This window comes from Schistocerca cancellata, chromosome 2 (genome assembly GCF_023864275.1).
Source record: "Schistocerca cancellata isolate TAMUIC-IGC-003103 chromosome 2, iqSchCanc2.1, whole genome shotgun sequence".
Taxonomy (NCBI): domain Eukaryota; kingdom Metazoa; phylum Arthropoda; class Insecta; order Orthoptera; family Acrididae; genus Schistocerca; species Schistocerca cancellata.
The window spans coordinates 144242643-144265001 of NC_064627.1; the positions used below are offsets into that span (position 1 = coordinate 144242643).

The following is a 22359-nucleotide window of genomic DNA, read 5'->3' on the forward strand; positions in this document are numbered from 1 at the left end:
TGATCACTACATTGTTAAATCTTGCGGCGAAAAAAAAATAATTTGACCGCATTGCACAATTAATAGAAACAGATTATTCTACTTTTGTTTTTTAATCAATACATCAGCATTTTCAAACGCGTGAATATTATGACGGATAAATAAAAATGAAAAAACAAAGACAGGAGCAAATAATGTGACCTAGTGAAAAACGTTAATATAATGTTTTCAACATCTTTTAATTCGTATGTAAGGGCTGCCTCATCTGCTGACTCGGTAGAGCTGTTGCTGATGTCCGAAGCAGGTGTCTCCGCCGAGTGTGGATGTGCCGCGTCAGATATATCCTCCAAACCACGCGATGAAATTTCATGTCACTGCCTGGTTGAAGTTGAATAATTAAGCTCTCAATAGCTTCGTCCATCAGTGCGTCTCTATGCCAGTATTCGTCCACACGCCTTCTTCCAGTCGTCTTTCGCAATGCTCTGTATTGAACCCGTAGTCGCTTATTTAAGTTGGGAAAGGGTAACGCTGTTGACGTTGTTCGATGCTACTTTCTGCTTCATTAAATTACAGATAAGTTCGATGGGGTTGAGATCACAGTTGTACGGTGGAAGGCGTAAGACTGTAACTCCTTCCCCGAATTTTTTTAGTACACTATCTACTATATATTCTGGCTTGGGTTTGTAACGTTTCACATCTTACAAGAGCTCGTTGCGTGTTAAATCCGCAACGAACGGGATTTTATGCTTAGACAGCCATGATTGTATATTTACTTTACGAGAAGATTTGCTAGGTGCTTTATTTGCGTGAACACAATGGTAGGGTGCGTTGTCTACCGCAACAATACTTCCAGCTGGAATATTTGGTATTACACACTCTAGCAACCATTGTATATAATTTTCATTCTCCATTTCGTTATGATAATCTTCCGATGTTGATCTCGAATCAGAGATGACCCCTGCACCCTCAATGAATCCCATTTCTCTTCCCGCATGAACCTCTACTGCTCTTTGTCGAGAACTTTCATTTTTCCTCACACATGATACGTCACTATGCTGCCCACATTTACCGACAGTACAGTGTGTATGCACCCATCCGTCATCAGTATACACGACCGGGTATCTTCGCACCTTACTCGTTTTCTCTCAAAGTTCTAGGGAAGCGTGTACGCCATGCTACAATGTCCTCCTTATCAACCGGAAATGTTGGTCTGTTTTTACATTTTTAAAACGAAACCCCACATCCTTCGAAGCTTTCCAGAAAATGCTACGTTTCACCGTGAAAGTAATGCCTGTATCCTCCTTCACCCAACTGTAAAGCATTCGAAGAGTGGGTATTTCTCTTTTAACATCGTAATATGCCAAGAACTTTCTTTTCATTAAACGCTCATCAAAATCGCCGAGACACTTCGTTTTGATCCTCAGTCTCTTCTTCCTTGGTGTCACAATTTACTGACCTCTACGTCTGGCTTTCATAACATCGTTCACAGCATTACGCACTTACGCACTCTCCTTACACTCTTTCCCACTGCGGCTGCTACTCTCTTCAGCCCTTTTAATAATGATACTACCAAACCTTTCAGTTTTTGTTCTCGACAGAACTGAACTGCGTTATTAATCACGACTTTTCCGTCTGAGCTTACTCTTCGATAATGTATATTTGCGCGATCACCGTCCATTTCAGCAGACGCTAAGACAATACAGTATTAGTAAAGCCCAATGACAACATCGTGACTGTTCAATGCCTAGCCACGTGCGTGCTTCATGTACTGTCGAGTATTGTCGGACGCATTCGGCCTTGTGAATATACTATAAACAACGCTTAGTTCTGCGTTCTGCCGTTGTAAAATGAACATCATCACCGGTTTAGCCATGTTACCAAGTCATCATCTGGTGACAGAATGTCCTACATAGAAACTCACCAGCTCAGAAGCCGCTCTTGTATTACATTGTCAGCGTTTCTCAGAACCTGCTCACTTGTAAATTTATAACGCAAACTAATCAATGATCTGATGATGACCAGGTAACAACGTAAACGGGTAATGATATCATTTGTGTGACGTGAAGCTGTAATACTTTTGTATTACGCTCGTCAGGAGGCAAAACAACGGAAACGTACAAAAAGGTCACATTCTTGAAATTTTCTGTACTCGCTATTAAAATTTTGTGCTCTCCAGATTCAAGCACCTACCTAGTTCGCCAATACATTTTTCTGATTCGTTTGATTCGGTGCCATCCTCCTCATCTATGAGTATCTCTTGCTCCTTACATCATTAATTATTTGGTGGATTTATTCCAATCTCGGTCTTCCCCTGCAGCTGCTATTCTCAACAGCTTCCTTTAGTGCCAAGGAAGTTATTCCCTGAAGTCTTAATAAATGTCGTATCATCCTGTCCCTTCCTCTTGTCTGTGTATTCTCTTTGTCCCTTTCTTCGCAAATTCATCACCCTCTACTTTGTATTCTGCTTCTTACGTCTTCAACCATTAGGTTGGTTAGCAGCAGTACGCCATTATTTCTGTCTTCGGCCTTCATCTTGAGAGCGGTATGTGGTATCTTTCATTATCTGTTGTGTTTAGTCTGGGTCTGTCTCTTAGAGTTTTTTCTCCCACTGCCCCTTCAACGATACTTTTAATGGCCGATCCATCTGTCCCTCCTGTGTAAAATTACCTTCAGGTGACAAGGCTTCTCTTCTTCCATTCTAAGTAGCATCTCTTCGTTTTATATCTTATCTACCCAGAAAATCTTAAGCATTCTGCGGTGGCACCATTACTCGAACGCCGTTATTTTATGTTTTTTTTTCCTTCTCCAAGTGTGCCTGTTTCACTTCCGTACAGCAGCACACTCCAAACTAACATCTGTATGAGGTTTTTGCTGAGATGTTTGTCTATACTGCTGGATGTGAAAAGGTTTCTTCTCTTGTTGAAAGCAGCTTTTTCCTGGTGGATTCGGCTTCCAGTATCCTTCCTTGACCTTCCGTCTGATGTAATGTTACTCCCTAGCTAGGCGAAGTGTTCAACAGTGTCCAGTTGCTCATTGTTAAGTGAACGTTGGGTAGCGGTGTTTTGTCTGCTCACCACTAAGATTTCTGTTTTAGCTTTATTAATTTTCGTATTATAGGAAGAGCTGATGATGTTTTCCATTTGGGACAGCAAAGCTTCTAATCGTGCTGCATCTTCACTTAACATTGCGATCTCATCAGTAAATCTCGGCGTGTCTATTTTCTGTCCAACAACTTTAATTTCTCCTACGTCTCCTAGTTTCTTCCTAGCTTCATCTGTTCCCCTCTGAATGTATCGAATGAGCCCTGTCTAATATTAGCTTCAACTTGCTGTTCTACATAGCCGGCAGCTGCGGCCGAACGGTTCTAGGTGCTTCAGTTCGGAACCGCGCTGCTGCTACAGCCGCAGGTTCGAATCCTGCCTCGGGCATGGATGTGTGTGATGTCCTTAGGTTAGTTAATTTAAGTAATTCTAAGTCTAAGGGGAATGATGACCTCAGACGTTAAGTCCCATAGTGCTTAGAGCCATTTGAGCTATTTTGTTCCACACACCTTGTCAAAGCCACTTCTTCTCTAAACAATCTCTGCATTACTCTTGTGTCCATAAGGACACTCTCAGCAACTTAAAAAGCTGTCGCCAGTCTACTCTGTCGACTGCATTTTCTAAGTCGATGAAGGCAATATATGTTTCTTGACCATTCTTTAGCCTTTTCTCAAGAATTAATCGTAAGCCGAGTATAGCTTCTCGTGTTCCTACACCTCTACTAAAGCCAAAATGGTCGTCTGTGATCATTGCATCTATCCTGCCTTCTATCCTTCTGACAAGATAGGGGTCAAAAAAGTCGTTGCGTGTGTTACCAGATTGAGGGTTCTATATTGTTCATATCTATTTGCAGTTGCTTTCTTTGGTGTTGGCTCTGTGATACATTTTTAAGGTCTGTTGGGAGCTCCTCAGTTTCATATATAACATATGAGATGGAACAGTTCTTCGTCTAGCAGCCTCGATGATTTCTGCCATATACCATCACCCAGTGGCATTCGCAGGTTTTAGCTGTCTGACTGCAAGGTTGAACTTATTGCGCAAGATGTAATCCCTCGTCTTCCGGATCGATTCCCTCAGTTCCAGGTCTCCATTATTTTCTGCATAACGTTTTTCAAGGTATTGTTTCCCCTTTCCACTACGTTTTTCTGATCATCTAATACTATTCCATCTTCAGCATGGATTTCAATGCATTTTATTTGTCTGCTTTCAAGGAACTGTTTAATTGATGTAAAGGCAGATATCAGTCTTCCTACCTTGTTCATTTCATTCACGTATTTGCATTGTTCCTTCAAGAAAAATGGTATAACCTTTTTTTGACTCATGGTTGATTGCGTTCCTCGATCCACTATATTGCCTTTGACCTTCCTCAGTGATGGCTTGTATCAGGTTACGAATTAAATTTATTTTTGTTGCTATGCTTCCCATAATCCATTCTTTATTATGCTTTGCCTTCTGTATTGCAACTATTTCGTTTGCTGCAGGTAGGATACCGCTTTTCAAGGACTCCCATGTTTCTTCAAAATTTCTGGTGTTGTTCATGACTGTAGCCATGTTTGTTTGTTCCTCGTATGTCGACCGAATCATACCATATTTTAGTCTCTTCAGACCCTATTTCTCACACGTTCTTTTCTTAAGTTTTTCAAATTTCAGATCACATCCTCGCATCACTATGGTATGGACACAATCGATGTCCGGCCCTGGGTTGCTTCTAGTCTCTTATTTTATTCCGAAATCTTTGCCTAACTAGAATAAACTCGATCTGTTATATCTTCCTATTCCGGGGGCTTTCCATGTACACCTTCTCCGTGAATGATGTTAAAACCAAGTTTTACATATTAGTAGCTGATATTCTGTACAGATTTCTACTAACCTATCTGCCCCTTCATTTGCGTCTCCAAGCCCAAGAGGTCACACTATAGTGCCATCTCAGCTTTCTCCAACTGATGCATTCCAGTCTCCCGGATGATAAGGTTGTGTTGTCCTTCAACAATGTTTGCAGCACCTTTTATCTCACTGTACACTGTTTCCACTTCTTCTTCTTCATCATAGTTTGATGTCAGCACATATACTTGGATTGTCACTGTCTTGTTTGGGTTTTTGTCCAATTGTACAAGTAGTAAGTGGTACCTGGCTATTCTGCGTGTGAGCTCCTTGCAAAGAACCACACCTACCCCTCCTTCTCCTGGTCGTTCCTGTATGCAGCCAGTGTGTGTAACTCAGTAGTTTCCACCATCTGGCCATCTCATCTCGCTCACTCGTAGTATGTCAAGCCTCATTCTTATCATTTCCAGCTAAAGTTTCTCTAACTTGCCGCACCTCAGAAATGTCCAGACATTCCATGTTGCGATGTGTTTTCTTGTATTCTTCATAATCTTTATTTTATTGGAAGCAATCCTCTCCCGGAGATTCGAATGTGGGACTATTCCAGGATCGTTTACAAAAGAAGGCTTCACATTCATTTCTTAAGTCAAACAGAACTGCTCTTTCTTGGAATCCCTCCGGATCTTTAATGTGGTGGTTTACTCTTGCCTTCCACATCCTATGCCGTGAGGGTATCTTCCATCTTTAGGAGGGATTTCTCCTTCTAAGGGCTAGATGGTGGCCTAGGTCTCCAACAGCTTATCCGACTACCAAAGTGGCCGTTGGTACTTGGCACAATGCGATTCCTTGTACCGGGAATCATTCGGTCCCTGTGCTCGTTAGCCGTTTGTCACAAACGTTGCCCCATCTCTACCACGGTGATATAGACATCAGGAATAGCCTTTCATCGAGTCTGGAACTAAGATATCATTTTCTAGTCCCCCAGTACTTTAGAGATGCCTTACTTTATCAGTCTACCTATCTTTCAACATCCTTCTACAAATGTTCAGATGTGTGTGAAATCTTATGGGACTTAACTGCTAAGCTCATCAGTCCCTAAGCTTACACACTACTTAACCTAAATCATCCAAAGGACAAACACACACACCCATGCCCGAGAGAGGATTCGAACCTCCGCCGGGACCAGCCCGCATCCTTCTACAGCGCTACATTGTATGGCAACGAATCCCATTGAATATTAATTTTTTTCTGTGGGGTTTTCCAAAGATTACGTACATCTACATGATTATTTGGCAATTTACGATTAAGTTCCTGACAGAGGATTCATCGAACCATCTTTAAGCTACTTCTCTACCGTTCCATTCTCGAAAAGCGCACACGAAAAATGAACATTCTTATTTTGATGATCATTTCTCCCTATGTACCTGAGCGCCAACAAAATAGTTTCACATATTGAGGAGAAAGCTGGTAACTGAAATTTCATGAGAAAGTCCTGCCGTAGCGAAATACCCCTTTTGGCGGCCGCGGTGGACGAGCGGTTCTAGGAACTTCAGTCTGGAACCGCGCGACTGCTACGGTCGCAGGTTCGAATCCTGCCTCGGGTATGGATGTGTGTGACGTCCATAGGTTAGTTAGGTTTAAGTAGTTCTAAGTTCTAGGGGACTGATGACCTCATAGTGCTCAGACCCATTTGAGCCAAATACCCCTTTTTTTAATCACTGGCACCCCAATTCGTATAACATATCCTCGGCACTCATATTTCGCGATAATAAAAAACGAGCTGTCCTTCTGTGAATATTTTCGACGTCCTCTGTCAATCCTATCTGACACAGATCGCACAAAGCACAGCAATACTCCAGAAGAGGGGACAAGCGTAGTGCAGGCAATCTCTTTAGTAAACCTGTTACACTTTCTAAGTGTTCTGCCAATAAATCGCAGTCTATGGTTTGCTATTTGTCCACAACATTATCTATGTCATCGTTGTAATTTAAGGTATTCTAAAATGTAATCCCTAAGCATTTAACTGAGTTTACAGTCTTTAGACTTTCGTGATTTTTTGTGTAACTTAAATTTAGCGGATTCCTTTTAGTACTCATGTGGCGACGTCACACTTCTCATGATTTAGAGTCAATTTCCACTTTTTACACCATACAGATATCTTGTCTAAATCATTTTGCAATTTATTCTGATCATCTGATGACATTACATGAGAGTAAATGACAGTATCATCTGCAAACACTCCAAGAAGATTCCTCAGATTGTTTCCGAAATCGTTTATGTAGATCAGGAATGACAGAGGGCCTATAACATGGGGCATTCCAGACGTTACTTCTGTTTTACTTAATGATTGCAAATCAGTTGTTACGAAATGGGACATTTTTGACAGGAAATCACGAATCCAGTCACACAACTGAGACGGTACTCTATAGGCACGCAAATTAAATTGGAACTCACTTGTGATAACACTGTCAAAATGGTTCAAATGGCTCTGAGCACTATGGGACTTAACATCTGAGGTTAGGACTACTTAAAGCTAACTAACCTAAGGACATCAAACACATCAATGCCCAAGGCAAGATTCGAACCTGCGACCGTAGCGATCGCGCGGTTCCAGACTGAAGCACCTAGGACCGCTCGGCCACCCTGGCCGGCAACAGCGTCAAATTAATTTGGCGTCTTCTGACGATAGCACTCATTACTTCCTGGAAATAAACAGCTAGTTGTGTTTCATAAGAACGATGTTTTTTGAATCTGTGCTGGCTATTTGTCAATAAATCATTTTTTGTGATGAGTCATAATATTCGAGCACATGACATGTTTCAGAATCCTACTGCAAATCGATGTTAGTGGTACGGGCCTGTTTATTTTTATTTATCTTATGATGATACAGAGCTTGGATCAAATACATAATTTTAAGAGTATGCAGAGTAAGAAATGACAAGCAAAATACAGGAACAGAATCAAATGTTCAAAGTATATACTAAGTAATGTACACATTACACAAGTTCTTAGATTTCTATGTCCAATCTGTTGATCCAGTTGAGCCCTTCAGGTGATGCATGGTGGATGTCATTTATTGATCCCGAAGGCTCGTTTCGGGCATTCGTCAACAATGTGATTTATTAAACTTCCTGGCAGATTAAAACTATGTTCCGGACCGAGACTCGAACTCGAGACCTTTGCCTTTCGCGGGCAAGTGCTCTACCATCTGAGCAAACCAAGCACGACTCACGACCCGTCCCCACAGCTTCAATTCTGCCAGTATCTCGTCTCCTACTTTCCAAACTTCACAGAAGCTCTTCCGCGAACCTTGCAGAACTAGCACTCCTGGAAGAAAGAATATTGCGGAGACATGGCTTACCCACAGCCTGTGGGATGATTCCAGAATGATAGTTTTCACTCTGCAGCGGAGTGTGCACTGATATGAATCTTCCTGGCAGATTAAAACTGTGTGCCCGACCGAGACTCGAACTCGCGACCTTTGCCTTTCGCGGGCAAGTGCTCTACCTTTCTTCCAGGAGTGCTATTTCTGCAAGGTTCGCGGAAGCGCTTCTGTGAAGTTTGGAAAGTTGCAGACGAGGTACTAGCAGAATTAAAGCTGTGGGGACTGGTAGTGAGTCGTGCTTGGGTATTTCAGATGGTAGAGCACTGGTCCGCGAAAGGCAATGGTCTCGAGTTCGAGCCTCGGTCCGGCACACAGTTTTAATCTGCCAGGAAGTTTCATATCAGCGCACACTCCGCTGCAGAGTGAAAATATCATTCTGGAATGTGATTTATTGTTTGCAGGGCAGCTCCACATTCACAATCTGGAGATGTTTCCCAGCCTCATTTGTGATTAGATCTCCGCAGTTCCCTTGTCCTGTTCGGATGCGGTTGATGGTCCTCAACTGGTGTCTGCGGAGTGTGAAACCTGGAACTCGCATGGAAGGTTTTTCAACCAGATGACCGTTGAACACTGACGTTTCTTCCCACTGACTTCTCCATACTTCGTTTTATGTTAAAGTCGGAGGCTTCAAGACGTTGTACAGTTCGCCAAGGTGGTTTTCTTGACTTCAGACGCTGATGTTCTGCTATTAAGATATCGCTGTCTACAGGTAGCTGGGGGTTCTTCTGAATGAAGAGAGATGAATGAAGATAGATGTGCAACTCAACCTGATGATACTGCCATTTCCTTTTTTGGATATTGGTACGATCTGTGCAACTTTCCAGTCTCTGGGTACGGATCTTCATAAAAGCGAGCGCTTGTATATGATTGCTAAGTATGGAGCTACTGTATCAGCATACCCTGAAAGGAACCTTACTGGTGTGTAACGAATGGGACGGATGTAGCGGTTACATACGTTAGGCGGCGGGAACAACAATGACCAGCCACGGCAAGGTGGTGGTAGGCAGTTGCGCCTTAAGCGTAGTTGCAGCATTAGGTCAGGCTCAAGCAGTGTGTGACCAAATTGGTGCCACTGAGAGGGGGCATCAGAGACAGTAAGGCCCGAGATCTCAACATTTGGAGGAATTTTTGCAGTGAATATTACACATTTTGCAAGGACTTGGAAGTGTGAAATTGGTATGCCCCAGCTGACATTGAGAGTGTGAAGCAGGCATACCTGGGGACAAATGGTCCACTGGCTGACCACGTAACACAGCTGATGGAGAGTTCAGGCAACCTTCGTCAGGGTGGAGAAGCGGTCGGCCTTGAAGAGTGGGGACGGGGCACGCAAGCAGTGCAGGACTAGAGAGCAGGGCAGTGGGCAAGTATGGGAATTGTGGGCTCGAAAACAGAATTTGAAGGAAAGTAAGACAGGGAATGCTTCCAAAGTACAGGCATGTGAACTTGGACAAGGAAAGTATTTTTTAGAGAGCGCAAAAGTGCCTCTGAAGGAAAGCGACATTATCTACGAATTCATATTCAATGGGGACTCGTTGCCATGCAATGTAGCGCTCCAGACGTACATTCTCAGAAAATTATTCCTCGTGTTGAGGCCTATACTTAATGTTAGCAGAATTTTCTTGGCTAATCTTGCTCAGTTTTACATTGTTGAACGCTTCCTCTAGGTCTGCGTATTCAATGAGCTTGCCTTGATTTTTGTTACGTATTGCATTCACTGTCAAGTTCAACGCCGGAACTGCCACGTCTGTACCATTACCATTCCGAAACCTCTACCGGTCATCACCTAACAGCTCCTCGATTGTCTTTCCCATTCTTCTTTACACATTCTTGTCAGCCAACTGGATGCACTAGACGTCAAGGTCATAGTGGGATAGTTCTTAAATTTATCTGTCCATGCTATCTTTGGCATTGTGTGGATGATATTTATCTGGAAGTTGATATTATGTCTCCAGTCTCATAGCCAGTACACACCAACTTGAATTATCATTTGGTTGCCACTTCCCCTAACATTTCTTGAAATTCCGAAAGTATGTTGTTTATCCCTTCTCCTTATCTGATAGCAGGTATTGCAAATTTCCCTTAAATACCGAATCCCCTGTGTCTTCTACCTCGACTCCTATTTCTTCTTTTACAAAGTTTTTACATTAGTCCCCGTCTTGTAGAGGCCTCGAACGTACTGTTTACTCCTTTCCACTCTCCTACAACAACTATAGAATCCCCATTGGTCTTAATGTTGACGCCCGTGCTTTTTTTTAGTTTCACCGAAGGTTGTTTTGACTTCCTATGTCGTGAATCTGTATCCAGACTACCTCTCCTTTTTCGATTGTTCCTGCTACCATTTCGCTTTGGATTCCTCTCGCTTCCTGTTAATCTCATTCCTAAGTGACCTATACAGCTGTACTTCTGTCTTTTCCTAAACCTTTTTGTACCTCCTTTTTTCGGCGGTCAGTTGAAATATTTCTTCTTTTACACAAGTTTCTTCGCGAACGTCTGTGATTGCTCTTTTAGGGGTGGCCATTCCTCTCCAGCTGAACCGCCTACTGCGTTATGCATTATCGCAGTACCAACAGCCTTCAGAACTTCAAACACACGCCACCATTCCTCAGTACTCCAGCCACTTCCTTCCACACTAATTCTTCCAGACGATTCTCTAAAACTTCGGATTATCTATATCCTATCCTGTTTAGGCCTTCAAGTTCAATATCTGATCTCGGAATCTCTGATGTTGATGTAATTCAGCTGGAATCCCCCTGTGTCTTTGGGTCTTTTCAAAGCATATCACCTCATGTTGTGCTTTTTGATTAGTGTATTTGCTATTACAAGTATTAACTGAATTTTTTTGTAGAACTCAATTAGTCTTTCTCCCATAACTTGATCTTCTATTTATTTTCCTGTCGTAAGTTGTATTACAAAATGAAGAGAGACAATACTTATCTTCGATAGTTATACAGAAGTGTCGCAAGCAAAGATCGACATACGAAATAAACAAGCTTCTTCAGTATATATAAATCCAAGCTACATAGAGATTACACAGGAAGTAATTAGAGTTGACGCTTCTAGCCAAGTCGCTAGTCTTGAAGCTGCTATTGACCTGGGGCGTCGCCAGTCGACAAAATCGATTTTCAGTCACTTAGTGACCATCCTCACTGCTTTAATATACAACTGAAATTGGTAGGCACTGGTATCAAGCTATAACCACAAGCGTCGAGCGATCACTTCCGCGATGTACTTCCAACAGTTTATGTGATCGCTCGACGCTTGTGGTTATAACTTGATACCAGTGCCTACCAGTTTCAATTGTATATTAGAGCACTGAAGATGGTCACTAAGTGACTGAAAATCTATTTTTCTGGCAATAAAACAACAAAATACGGACAATGCTGATTTTCCTTCCAGTTATAACTTTCATTCTTCGTCCGTTCATCTTTGAAGGGAATGCACGTGAGGGCCTGCCAGGTGTATTGTGACGTCTGCACGTTATGGAGACCTCCTTGAACAGAAAATGATTCCTGTTTTGGGAGAGCGCAACTGTATGGAAACCACAGGTCTCATGCAAAATAGGGCATTGCCTCTGTCGCTCGCACCGAGTGAGGTGGCGCAGCGGTTAGCACACTGGACTCGCATTGGGCAGTACGACGGTTCAAAACCGCGGTCAGCCATCCAGATTTAGGTTTTCCTCGATTTCCCTAAATCGCTCCTCCAGGCAAATGCTGGGACGGTTCCTTCCCCAACCTTGACTTAATCGGAGCTCGTTCTCCATCTACACTCCTGGAAATTGAAATAAGAACACCGTGAATTCATTGTCTCAGGAAGGGGAAACTTTATTGACACATTCCTGGGGTCAGATACATCACATGATCACACTGACAGAACCACAGGCACATAGACACAGGCAACAGAGCATGCACAATGTCGGCACTAGTACAGTGTATATCCACCTTTCGCAGCAATGCAGGCTGCTATTCTCCCATGGAGACGATCGTAGAGATGCTGGATGTAGTCCTGTGGAACGGCTTGCCATGCCATTTCCACCTGGCGCCTCAGTTGGACCAGCGTTCGTGCTGGACGTGCAGACCGCGTGAGACGACGCTTCATCCAGTCCCAAACATGCTCAATGGGGGACAGATCCGGAGATCTTGCTGGCCAGGGTAGTTGACTTACACCTTCTAGAGCACGTTGGGTGGCACAGGATACATGCGGACGTGCATTGTTCTGTTGGAACAGCAAGTTCCCTTGCCGGTCTAGGAATGGTAGAACGATGGGTTCGATGACGGTTTGGATGTACCGTGCACTATTCAGTGTCCCCTCGACGATCACCAGTGGTGTACGGCCAGTGTAGGAGATCGCTCCCCACACCATGATGCCGGGTGTTGGCCCTGTGTGCCTCGGTCGTATGCAGTCCTGATTGTGGCGCTCACCTGCACGGCGCCAAACACGCATACGACCATCATTGGCACCAAGGCAGAAGCGACTCTCATCGCTGAAGACGACACGTCTCCATTCGTCACTCCATTCACGCCTGTCGCGACACCACTGGAGGCGGGCTGCACGATGTTGGGGCGTGAACGGAAGACGGCCTAACGGTGTGCGGGACCGTAGCCCAGCTTCATAGAGACGGTTGCGAATGGCCCTCGCCGATACCCCAGGAGCAACAGTGTCCCTAATTTGCTGGGAAGTGGCGGTGCGGTCCCCTACGGCACTGCGTAGGATCCTACGGTCTTGGCGTGCATCCGTGCGTCGCTGCGGTCCGGTCCCAGGTCGACGGGCACGTGCACCTTCCGCCGACCACTGGCGACAACATCGATGTACTGTGGAGACCTCACGCCCCACGTGTTGAGCAATTCGGCGGTACGTCCACCCGGCCTCCCGCATGCCCACTATACGCCCTCGCTCAAAATCCGTCAACTGCACATACGGTTCACGTCCACGCTGTCGCGGCATGCTACCAGTGTTAAAGACTGCGATGGAGCTCCGTATGCCACGGCAAACTGGCTGACACTGACGGCGGCGGTGCACAAATGCTGCGCAGCTAGCGCCATTCGACGGCCAACACCGCGGTTCCTGGTGTGTCCGCTGTGCCGTGCGTGTGATCATTGCTTGTACAGTCCTCTCGCAGTGTCCGGAGCAAGTATGGTGGGTCTGACACACCGGTGTCAATGTGTTCTTTTTTCCATTTCCAGGAGTGTATAATGGCCTCGATGTCGACGGGACGTTCAACCCATTCTTCCTTCCTTTCTGTCGCTAACCTAGTGAAAGATCTGCTTAATGTTTATCTCCACAGGTTTTCCAGACGTTTTCTGATATGAGTTCATGTGACTTTGGCTCTGGGGACATCTAAAATAACGCGTTTACCAGGGACACGTTCGGTCTCAACCTGATCTGAAGGCCAGTATTCAGCAACACATTCCACCGGAACTGCTGCCAGCAACCGTTGATCACGTCGATATGCGGATGCAGCACCTCTTAGATGTCTCTGGTAGTCATACTGGACAAACTGCGTAAGTGACGGTTAATAATAAAATCAACATTATGTCTGTCCCATTACATATGGAAACATTTCTACACATTCTTCCTTGCATTCACAGCGCCTCGTTTGAAACAAGTGGCCAAAATTGGAACTACTTTTTTTCCAGGATAATGGATTCTGCATTTATGCATTATAATAGCTACCAAGTTTCACTTCCATACGATGACCTCTTGTGAGTAGCTGCACTTTAATTATGACCATTCGGTACATCCTGTTACAAAACCCACATTGAGACTCGGCGGTGTACCACAACAGCGGTCGTCATTCGGTATGCGGATTTGACTCGTGCCTGCTTTACCTCGTCTCACAGATCAGCGCGCTTAGCTTAAACTTGCAGTAACAGATAAGTGGCAGACAGTTCGCCAAATTTAAATGATACAGCAACTACTTGCAGCGTACCACATATCGCTTTCAATTACGATGGTTTGATTCCGTGGCAAACAGAGCGTACGATTGTTGACAACAATTCCTCTACATAATCACAGTGTAATACTCTACTACAACCCCTCTATCTCTTACTGTGTATTTACAATCTGCACATACAATAGTGTTAATGCCTCACATTTCTGTTATTACTGTAAGGAAGTAGGACATAATCAGAAATGAATATCTTTCTAAACATGTTTTTACACTATAGGACACAGACTCAAATGAAATAACAAACGAATTTCTGTCTTGAAATCCATCTGTGAGGTACATTTCTTCAGAATAGTCAATCCAACTTCGAGAGTGTGGATACGCAAACTGACATTAGACACCACACTTTAATCATTTGCAGTTTGAAACCGGAAATGGGATGAATATTCAGTTGAGTTAACGTATATATTCTACTAATATGTACAGGGTGACAATTATTGAATTGTATGAAAAAAAAGTAAATTATTTGCAAACTACAGCGTATACACACTTTATTCAACATGTAAACGTCACTACAGGTATCCGGATTTAGTTTGTGACATATTCGATATGCCTGCCATCATTGGCGATGACGTAACGCAGATGAGTAGATTAATTTTGTATAACCCGCTGAAGTGTCAGGACATCGATGCTGTCTATGACCTCCTGAATGGCAGTTTTCAGCTCAGCAGTGGTTTTAGGGTTGTTGCTGTACACTTTGTCTTTAATATAGACCCATAAAAAGAAGTCTAGAGAGTATGGTGCCAACCGAGGCCCATGCCAGTGAGCTCTGGGTACCCCAGAGCCAGAATGCGGTCCCCAAAGTGCTCCTCCAGGTCATCAAACACTCTGCTGCTTCGATGGGGTCGAGCTCTCTCTTGCATGAACCACATCTTCTCGAAATCAGGGTCACTTTGGATAATGGGGATCTACCAAAACCTTCACGTACCGTTCGGTAGTCACCGAATATCGCACCGATTATTCGGTGGCTGGACATTGCACATCACACAGTCACCCGTTGGGGGGGAAGAGGCTTCTCGATCTCAAAATGCGGATTTTCAGTCCCTCAAATGGGCCAATTTTGCTTATTGACGAACCCATACAAATGAAAGTGCGCTTCGTCACTTACCCAAACCATATTCACATCCAAGTCCTGTTCGTGAGTTCTGTGGATAATAGTGTTGGCGAAACACAAACCGATGTGTTGGCAGAAGAGCCAACACCGTATAGCTAGAGGAGGTCGAAATGCACGCGTTAAAGCTTACGCAGGCTGGCGTGAGGTCTGGAAAATGACAAGGAATTATAGTAGCCAAAAATAGTACATAGCTTCTGGAATACTTAACTTTAATCCATAATTGTAGTACATTGCTCTTGATGATACATAAGTGCAATCTCAATATACACTGGTAATGGCGCCTTGCTAGGTCGTAGCAAATGACGTAGCTGAAGGCTATGCTAACTATCGTCTCGGCAAATGAGATCGTATTTGTCAGTGTAGCTTCGCTAGCAAAAGTCGGCTGTACAACTGGGGCGAGTGCTAGGAAGTGTCACTAGACCTGCCGTGTGGCGGCGCTCGGTCTGCAATCACTGACAGTGGCGACACGCGGGTCCGTCGTATACTAGCGGACCGCGGCGATTTAAAGGCTACCAACTAGCAAGTGTGGTGTCTGGCGGTGACACCACACAAATGCTATTCCATAGCCCTGGGGCTTAATGGCTGGTGGGTTTGAAGTCTGTGTGGGAAGAGATGCACGCCTTCAACAACTTTTTTTGTATGTCCATCCTTCTGGAATATTTCCTTGGGTATTTTCTTATAAACACTTCATTCCATATCACTTTATAATGCATCTCCTACCAACACGGAGGCTACACTAAGAATATCATGTCCAAACACTTTCCTATCCACTCGCTAACTGCTACTCCGTCCGACCACAGAACCTCTTTCCGAGGGCGCAGAGCGCTATCTGCGATATTAACACAGTCTGTAGCGCTGCCAACATACAAACAGGCTACTTACAAAAATGGTTCGGCTCTGAGCACTATGTGACTTAACATCTGAGGTCATCAGTTGCCCTAGAACTTAGAACTACTTAAACCTAACTAACCTACGTACATTACACACATCCATGCCCGAGGCAGGATTCGAACCTCCGACCTGTAGCGGTCGCGCGGTTCCAGACTGAAGCTCCCACAACCGCTCGGCCACACCGGCCGGCAGGCTTCTTACATATTTAACGGATAACTAAGGTCGTTGCGTGTAAGTGTCACTCTGAAATGAAGAGGGCGGGACAGGGGGTAAGTCGGGGGGGGGGGGGGAGGGGTTGCATTAAACTAGTCAATTGATCATTGACCAAAAAAATGGTGTTTTAATTAATACATTAGAAACTGTTGGGGTAATCCCTGATATCGTACTGAAAAACTATGTATAAATCACCTGTCGAATGAATCACAGTGTCACAGATCGGCCCTTTTCGGATGCTTACTGTTTGTCGCAGATTCCTTTTCATTTTTTTTCGATTTTTGCATGATTAGTGATGCAAGATATTAAAAATCTTCTACTTTGATGCCATTTTCGTCATAAGCTGGTCTCCCTATTAGTATCGCCCACAGAGTAACTCCTAAAGTCACCCGTTTCCTTTCTCTTTTTTACATATGTGTGCCGGACGCAGTCTCAGTAACTGGAGATACGGCAGAGCACGCCGAAATGGTTATGTCGCCGTGAGGGCCCATCCTTTTCCAGCTTACTTCATGAGAGATTTCGCTCTCTATAAATGACGGAGCGAAACAATCTCGCGAAGCAGCCTCGTATAACTGTTTTGTATGGGAACTATCGCTTAGTGGAAACACAGCTTTAGACATGTCCAGTTGGTATGAATACAGACCTTATCACGTCAGTTCCACGATGTACAAGTATTAGGGAAAAGGTGTGTTCCAGTAATCTTATGTAATGAATGTTCCAAATCACATGCGGGGCAAAATATTAATGATGAGTTTTATACAGTAAGGTGTTTCTGCCTCATAACAGGAGCTGGCACTCACGGACACCCCAGGGAAGCTGCACGCGATTGCCGGGGATTTGAGCGACGAAGCCAGCATCCTGGCTGCCTTCAAGTGGGTCAAGGACAAACTAGGTGGCGTCGACATCCTCATCAACAACGCTGGTGTATTTCCTATTACTAGTCTTACGGGTAAGAGCAACGCCTTCCATTATCTTATACGACTTACATAAGGGCATTTGAGAAATTCTAAAAAATTTAAAGATTAGTAAGATATTGCATATGACGGTGTATGAGAGTTTGGATGTGGCCGTGAGTCATCCTCGGATAGCCTAACTTTTAGTTCGGCTCCCGCAGCCTTGAGGCGTGGACGTCTGCTGCGTCCCGCCTGTTACGGAGCTCGAGCGCGCGTTGTTTACTTCTCGCCGCGGTTTCGTGTACTGAGACCCTCCCACGAGCGAGCCATGGCACAGTCTTACCGCCGGACAACGATCAAGATCGCATTCCACGACCAAGACCTTAACAAACTGAGGTCTGAGTCAAAGGGACTGTGTCTCTGATACAACATCCACAGTCGACGTCTATCTTCAGGAGTTTGTTGAGGGTGATTAGGATTGTTACGTCCGCAAGGCTGGGCAACCGGATACAAACGCTGCAGATTCAAGCAGTCGCATTGGCGCTGACCCACGCACGCTGCGCAGCGCCATCCCAGAGTTCAGCACAAGGCCGGCTGTGTATCTTCAATGCAATGAAGTCAATGGCACACCTGCCTGTGCTCCTCTGCACGCTTCGGCGTGAGTCACCCCCTCTCTCCCAGACAAACCTCTCGGCCGTCGTGGTTTATTACAACCCCTGAGCTCTGGGGTGGGAAGAAGTCGTAACAGCTTAAATGTCAGGCACTTACCTTCACTGGCCATGAAAGTACACACATACACACCTTACATAAGTATGTGTTCATATACACCGTCAGATTGCCGCATACTGTATTGAAATTAGCCACTAATTTTTAATTTTGCACTGGGCAAAAAGTCTTCTTGTTTTTGTTGTTTTATACATAGTAGCCTAGATATTGACTTAAGTAACACAGAATCAGTGTTTATACAGGGTGTTACAAAAAGGTACGGCCAAACTTTCAGGAAACATTCCTCACACACAAATAAAGAAAAGATGTTATGTGGACATGTGTCCGGAAACGCTTAATTTCCATTTTAGAGCTCATTTTAGTTTCTTCCACCTACGCACGTTATCATGATTTTATACGGGATACTCTACCTGTGCTGCTAGAACATGTGCCTTTTCAAGTAAGACACAACATGTGGTTCATACACGATGGAGCTCCTGCACATTTCAGTCGAAGTGTTCGTACGCTTCTCAACAACAGATTCTGTGACCGATGGATTAGTAGAGGCGGATCAATTCCATGGCCTCCACGCTCTCCTGACTTCAACCCTCTTGACTTTCATTTATGGAGGCATTTGAAAGCTCTTGTCTGCGCAAGCCCGGTACCAAATGTAGAGACTCTTCGTGCTCGTATTGTGGACGGCTGTGATACAATACGCCATTCTCCAGCGCTGCATCAGCGCATCAGGGATTCCATGCGACGGAGGGTGGATGCATGTATCCTCGCTAACGGAGGACATTTTGAACATTTCCTGTAACAAAGTGTTTGAAGTCACGCTGGTACGTTCTGTTGCTGTGTGTTTCCATTCCATGATTAATGTGATTTGAAGAGAAGTAATAAAATGAGCTCTAACATGGAAAGTAAGCGTTTCCGGACACATGTCCACATAACATATTTTCTTTCTTTGTGTGTGAGGAATGTTTCCTGAAAGTTTGGCCGTACCTTTTTGTAACACCCTGTTTTACTTGTCACAAACGCACTTTTGATAACTGTACACATCTGTACTCCAGTTGAAATGAGAGCATCTACACTTCTTACATGGCCGAGTTACTCTTTTTATGCATTACGATTGCATTTCAACTGTTGCGAAAATTTCGTAAATCCATCGTAAAAAATATATTCTACTTATTTGTGAGATGTTGTGCTGAAGATCTACAGTGTGACTTTACTTTCAGCGAGCTCAAAAATCACCAAAGACGTGAGAACGTCTAAATACTCTGCCATGAAACATGGGACCTCTCTGACAATAAAATACGCTTATAGAAATACCGCTGCCCTCGAAACCATCACATGTCAATGGCAAATACAAAAATAGAAAATATCACTCCAAAACAATGAGTCCAAATTAGTAAAGTTTTATTTACCTAGGAAAGACAGTGTGCACTACAAACTGTCACAATGCACGTACATACACAAGTGTCCAAAATTACAGGACAAACAGAAATTTTGCAAGGCCGCTTTTATTTTGCCACAAAACAGTATAAAAACGGGATAGAGAAGTAGAAAAACTTTACAGAATTCAGAACGCAAACAACTGCAACATCCATAACGGCAGACAGAAATGTTCTTCGTTTCTTCCAACTTAACAGATTTGCACACATATTCCGACAACTGGTTGATGCGCTCAGTATGGGGTGTGACCATCTCTGGCAGCAATACAGGCCTCACAAAGACGGCCTTGCTGTAGATGACGTGATATATCTCATGTTGAGGCAGTAATACTTATTCTTCCTGCCGGCCGCGGTGGCCAAGCGGTTCTAGGCGCGTCAGTCTGGAACCGCGCGACTGCTACGGTCGCAGGTTCGAATCCTGCCTCGGGGATGGATGGATGTGTGATGTCCCTAGGTTAGTTAGGTTTAAGTAGTTCTAAGTTCTAGGGGACTGATGACCTCAGATGTTAAGTCCCATAGTGCTCAGAGCCATTTGAACCATTTTGAACTTATTCTTCCTGGAGAGCTGTTCGCAAGTGCTGGAGATGGTTGGTGGAATGCCGACGTGATGCAGCCCGTCTCCCTCGTGCATCCCAGACTTGCTCTAAGGGATTCAGATCGGGACAGCGAGTAGGCCACGCCATGCGTGCAGTATCTTCCGTTTCCGAGAAAACATCAGCCACTCGTTCTGTATGAGGTCAACCACTGTCATCCTTCAATACGAAGTCTGGGCTCACAGCACCTCGCAACAACCGTACTTGAGGTTTCAAGACCTCGTCATGATACCTGACAGTAGTTAAACCTTGCCAGTTCACCCGTAAAATTCGATTAAGATGTGTTGAAGTCGTCAACATTATCCGTGCCCATATCATTAGGGATCCTCCTCGATATCGGTTGGTTTCCAGAATGTTTGGGTCCTGAAATCGTGCCCCACGTTCCCTCAAGTGCGTATCCTTCGAGAATGATTCTCCAGGTGAAATCGGGACTCATCTGTGGATGAACGTTGGCCCATTGTTCGACTGTCCAGGTGGCATGTTGACGACTCCGCACTATACGTTCCCTTCTGTGAAGACGCTTCAGACGTATTCATACAGCAGGCCTTCGACAGTAAACACCACTCTGCCGAGCCGCCCGAGGTGGTCTAGCGGTTCTAGGCGCTCAGTCCGGGACCGCGCGACCGCTACGGTCGCAGGTTCGAATCCTGCCTCCGGCATGGATGTGTGTGATGTCCTTAGGTTAGTTAGGTTTAAGTAGTTCTAAGTTCTATGGGACTGATGACCTCAGATGTTAAGTCCCATAGTGCTCAGAACCATTTGAACCACTCTTCCGAAGTCTTCTGTACACCGTTTGCCTCGATACACACATCTAGCCGATGTTGCGAGGTCAGATGTTAGTTGCCATGCAGTACTAAGGCGGTACTGTCATGCCCTAGTATTCAAATAACGGTCGTCTCTTTCTGAGGTCACGTGGTCAGTCCTGGTCTGGTCTTCGGGATACAGTTTTGTCTCTTCGCCACCTCCGAGAAACGACAGAACGATTCACATTAAGCGAACAGGCCACAGTTTGCGACTGTCCCGTTTCATTCGTCCTACGGCACTCCAGGCTTCTTCTCTGTGCCGTACTGCACCGTCTGTGACTGTGTATACAGCGACTGTGGATCTGGGACTATCCAGCAAACACTAGTCCGTTTGATAGGAGGCCTGACGTCATCGCTCGCATGAGTTTCCGTTGACTTTCCGTTGACCGAAATGCCATCTTCCGTGCAGAACTAGATCCTATGGACATCTGTTGACAGTTTGTATAATTATATTGTGGATTAGACACAGGACGGGGAAATTGTGGTTTGTTGCTTTAGTTTTGGACACCAGTGTAGTTGCATTGTCTTGGACAACACTTTCACTACATCGCACAGCCTCCTGCAGTTACATCAGTAATCATGCATAAAGATGGACTTAGTGGTGTCAGATGTCATGTTGGGGGACAGTGTTCCATGATACTTCCACCTGCTGTCGCAACCACTCTGTGCCTGTTACTGGAAATATCTATCATCCTCCTCTCATATTCAAATGGAGGAAGTTATGGTGACTGCGTTGGCTGGGAAAGATATCACACATACTGACGATCGAATTTATTTATGGGAGAGGCGTATGCGTTACCATTGTCCGGCTGGGAGCCCATCTCCGTGACCTTGTGAGAATGACAAAAGGATGAGTTTTCTAATACTCTCGATTGTTTTCCATCGCTCCGTCAACAGACACTGGAACATTATATGATTGTGCGGTACCTGTTCTTTCGGACATGTCCGAAAGGTGGCTCTAGGTGGGAATGTGGGTCGGTTGAGGGTTGTACCGAGATATTCCGCACAACTGCGATAAACACTATGTCCGGTTGGCGTTGGGGCTGACGCAAGTGCCTAGTAAGCGGGAGATCCCGGGTTCGAATCTCAATCCGGCACACATTTTCACTCGGCGCCAGTACCGATGCAGCTAACATCATGAGATCCTTCCCTTTCCCATCTTCCCCATTCATCATCAATTTACGTAAAGACTGAATCATTGGAGGCCACATTTCCTGACGACAATGATACCCATGTTTGGACCCGTGTCGCTGCCTTATACTTTCCTGTAGTCGGAGGAGGCCATTGCAATGCGCGTAGCATCATTTTGTTACCATGATATCAAAACAATGGTCCTGCCAGTGCAAGACACGCACAGAGTGGCTGGTGCAGTAGAAGAAGGTATCAAAAGTGGATAACGGAGAAGTTGACATCGCCTCCCAGTGCATCACTTTGCAACCTTCGCGGACAAGAGACAGACATAGGACTCCAGATTAACACAGATATTCAGCAGGACAGCCGAAAATAGCCTGCACTTCCTTTCTTAA

At 44.8% G+C, this 22359-nt stretch overlaps 1 protein-coding gene across 1 annotated transcript in view; it reads left to right on the forward strand.

The window, feature by feature from the left end:
• LOC126151976 (dehydrogenase/reductase SDR family member 11-like) overlaps positions 1-22359 on the forward strand; it is a 78300-nt gene that overhangs the window by 25775 nt on the left and 30166 nt on the right. The window contains exon 2 of the mRNA XM_049915976.1: positions 17175-17337. Within this exon, the coding sequence (XP_049771933.1) occupies positions 17175-17337 (163 nt within the window). The remainder of the gene's footprint in view (positions 1-17174; positions 17338-22359) is intronic.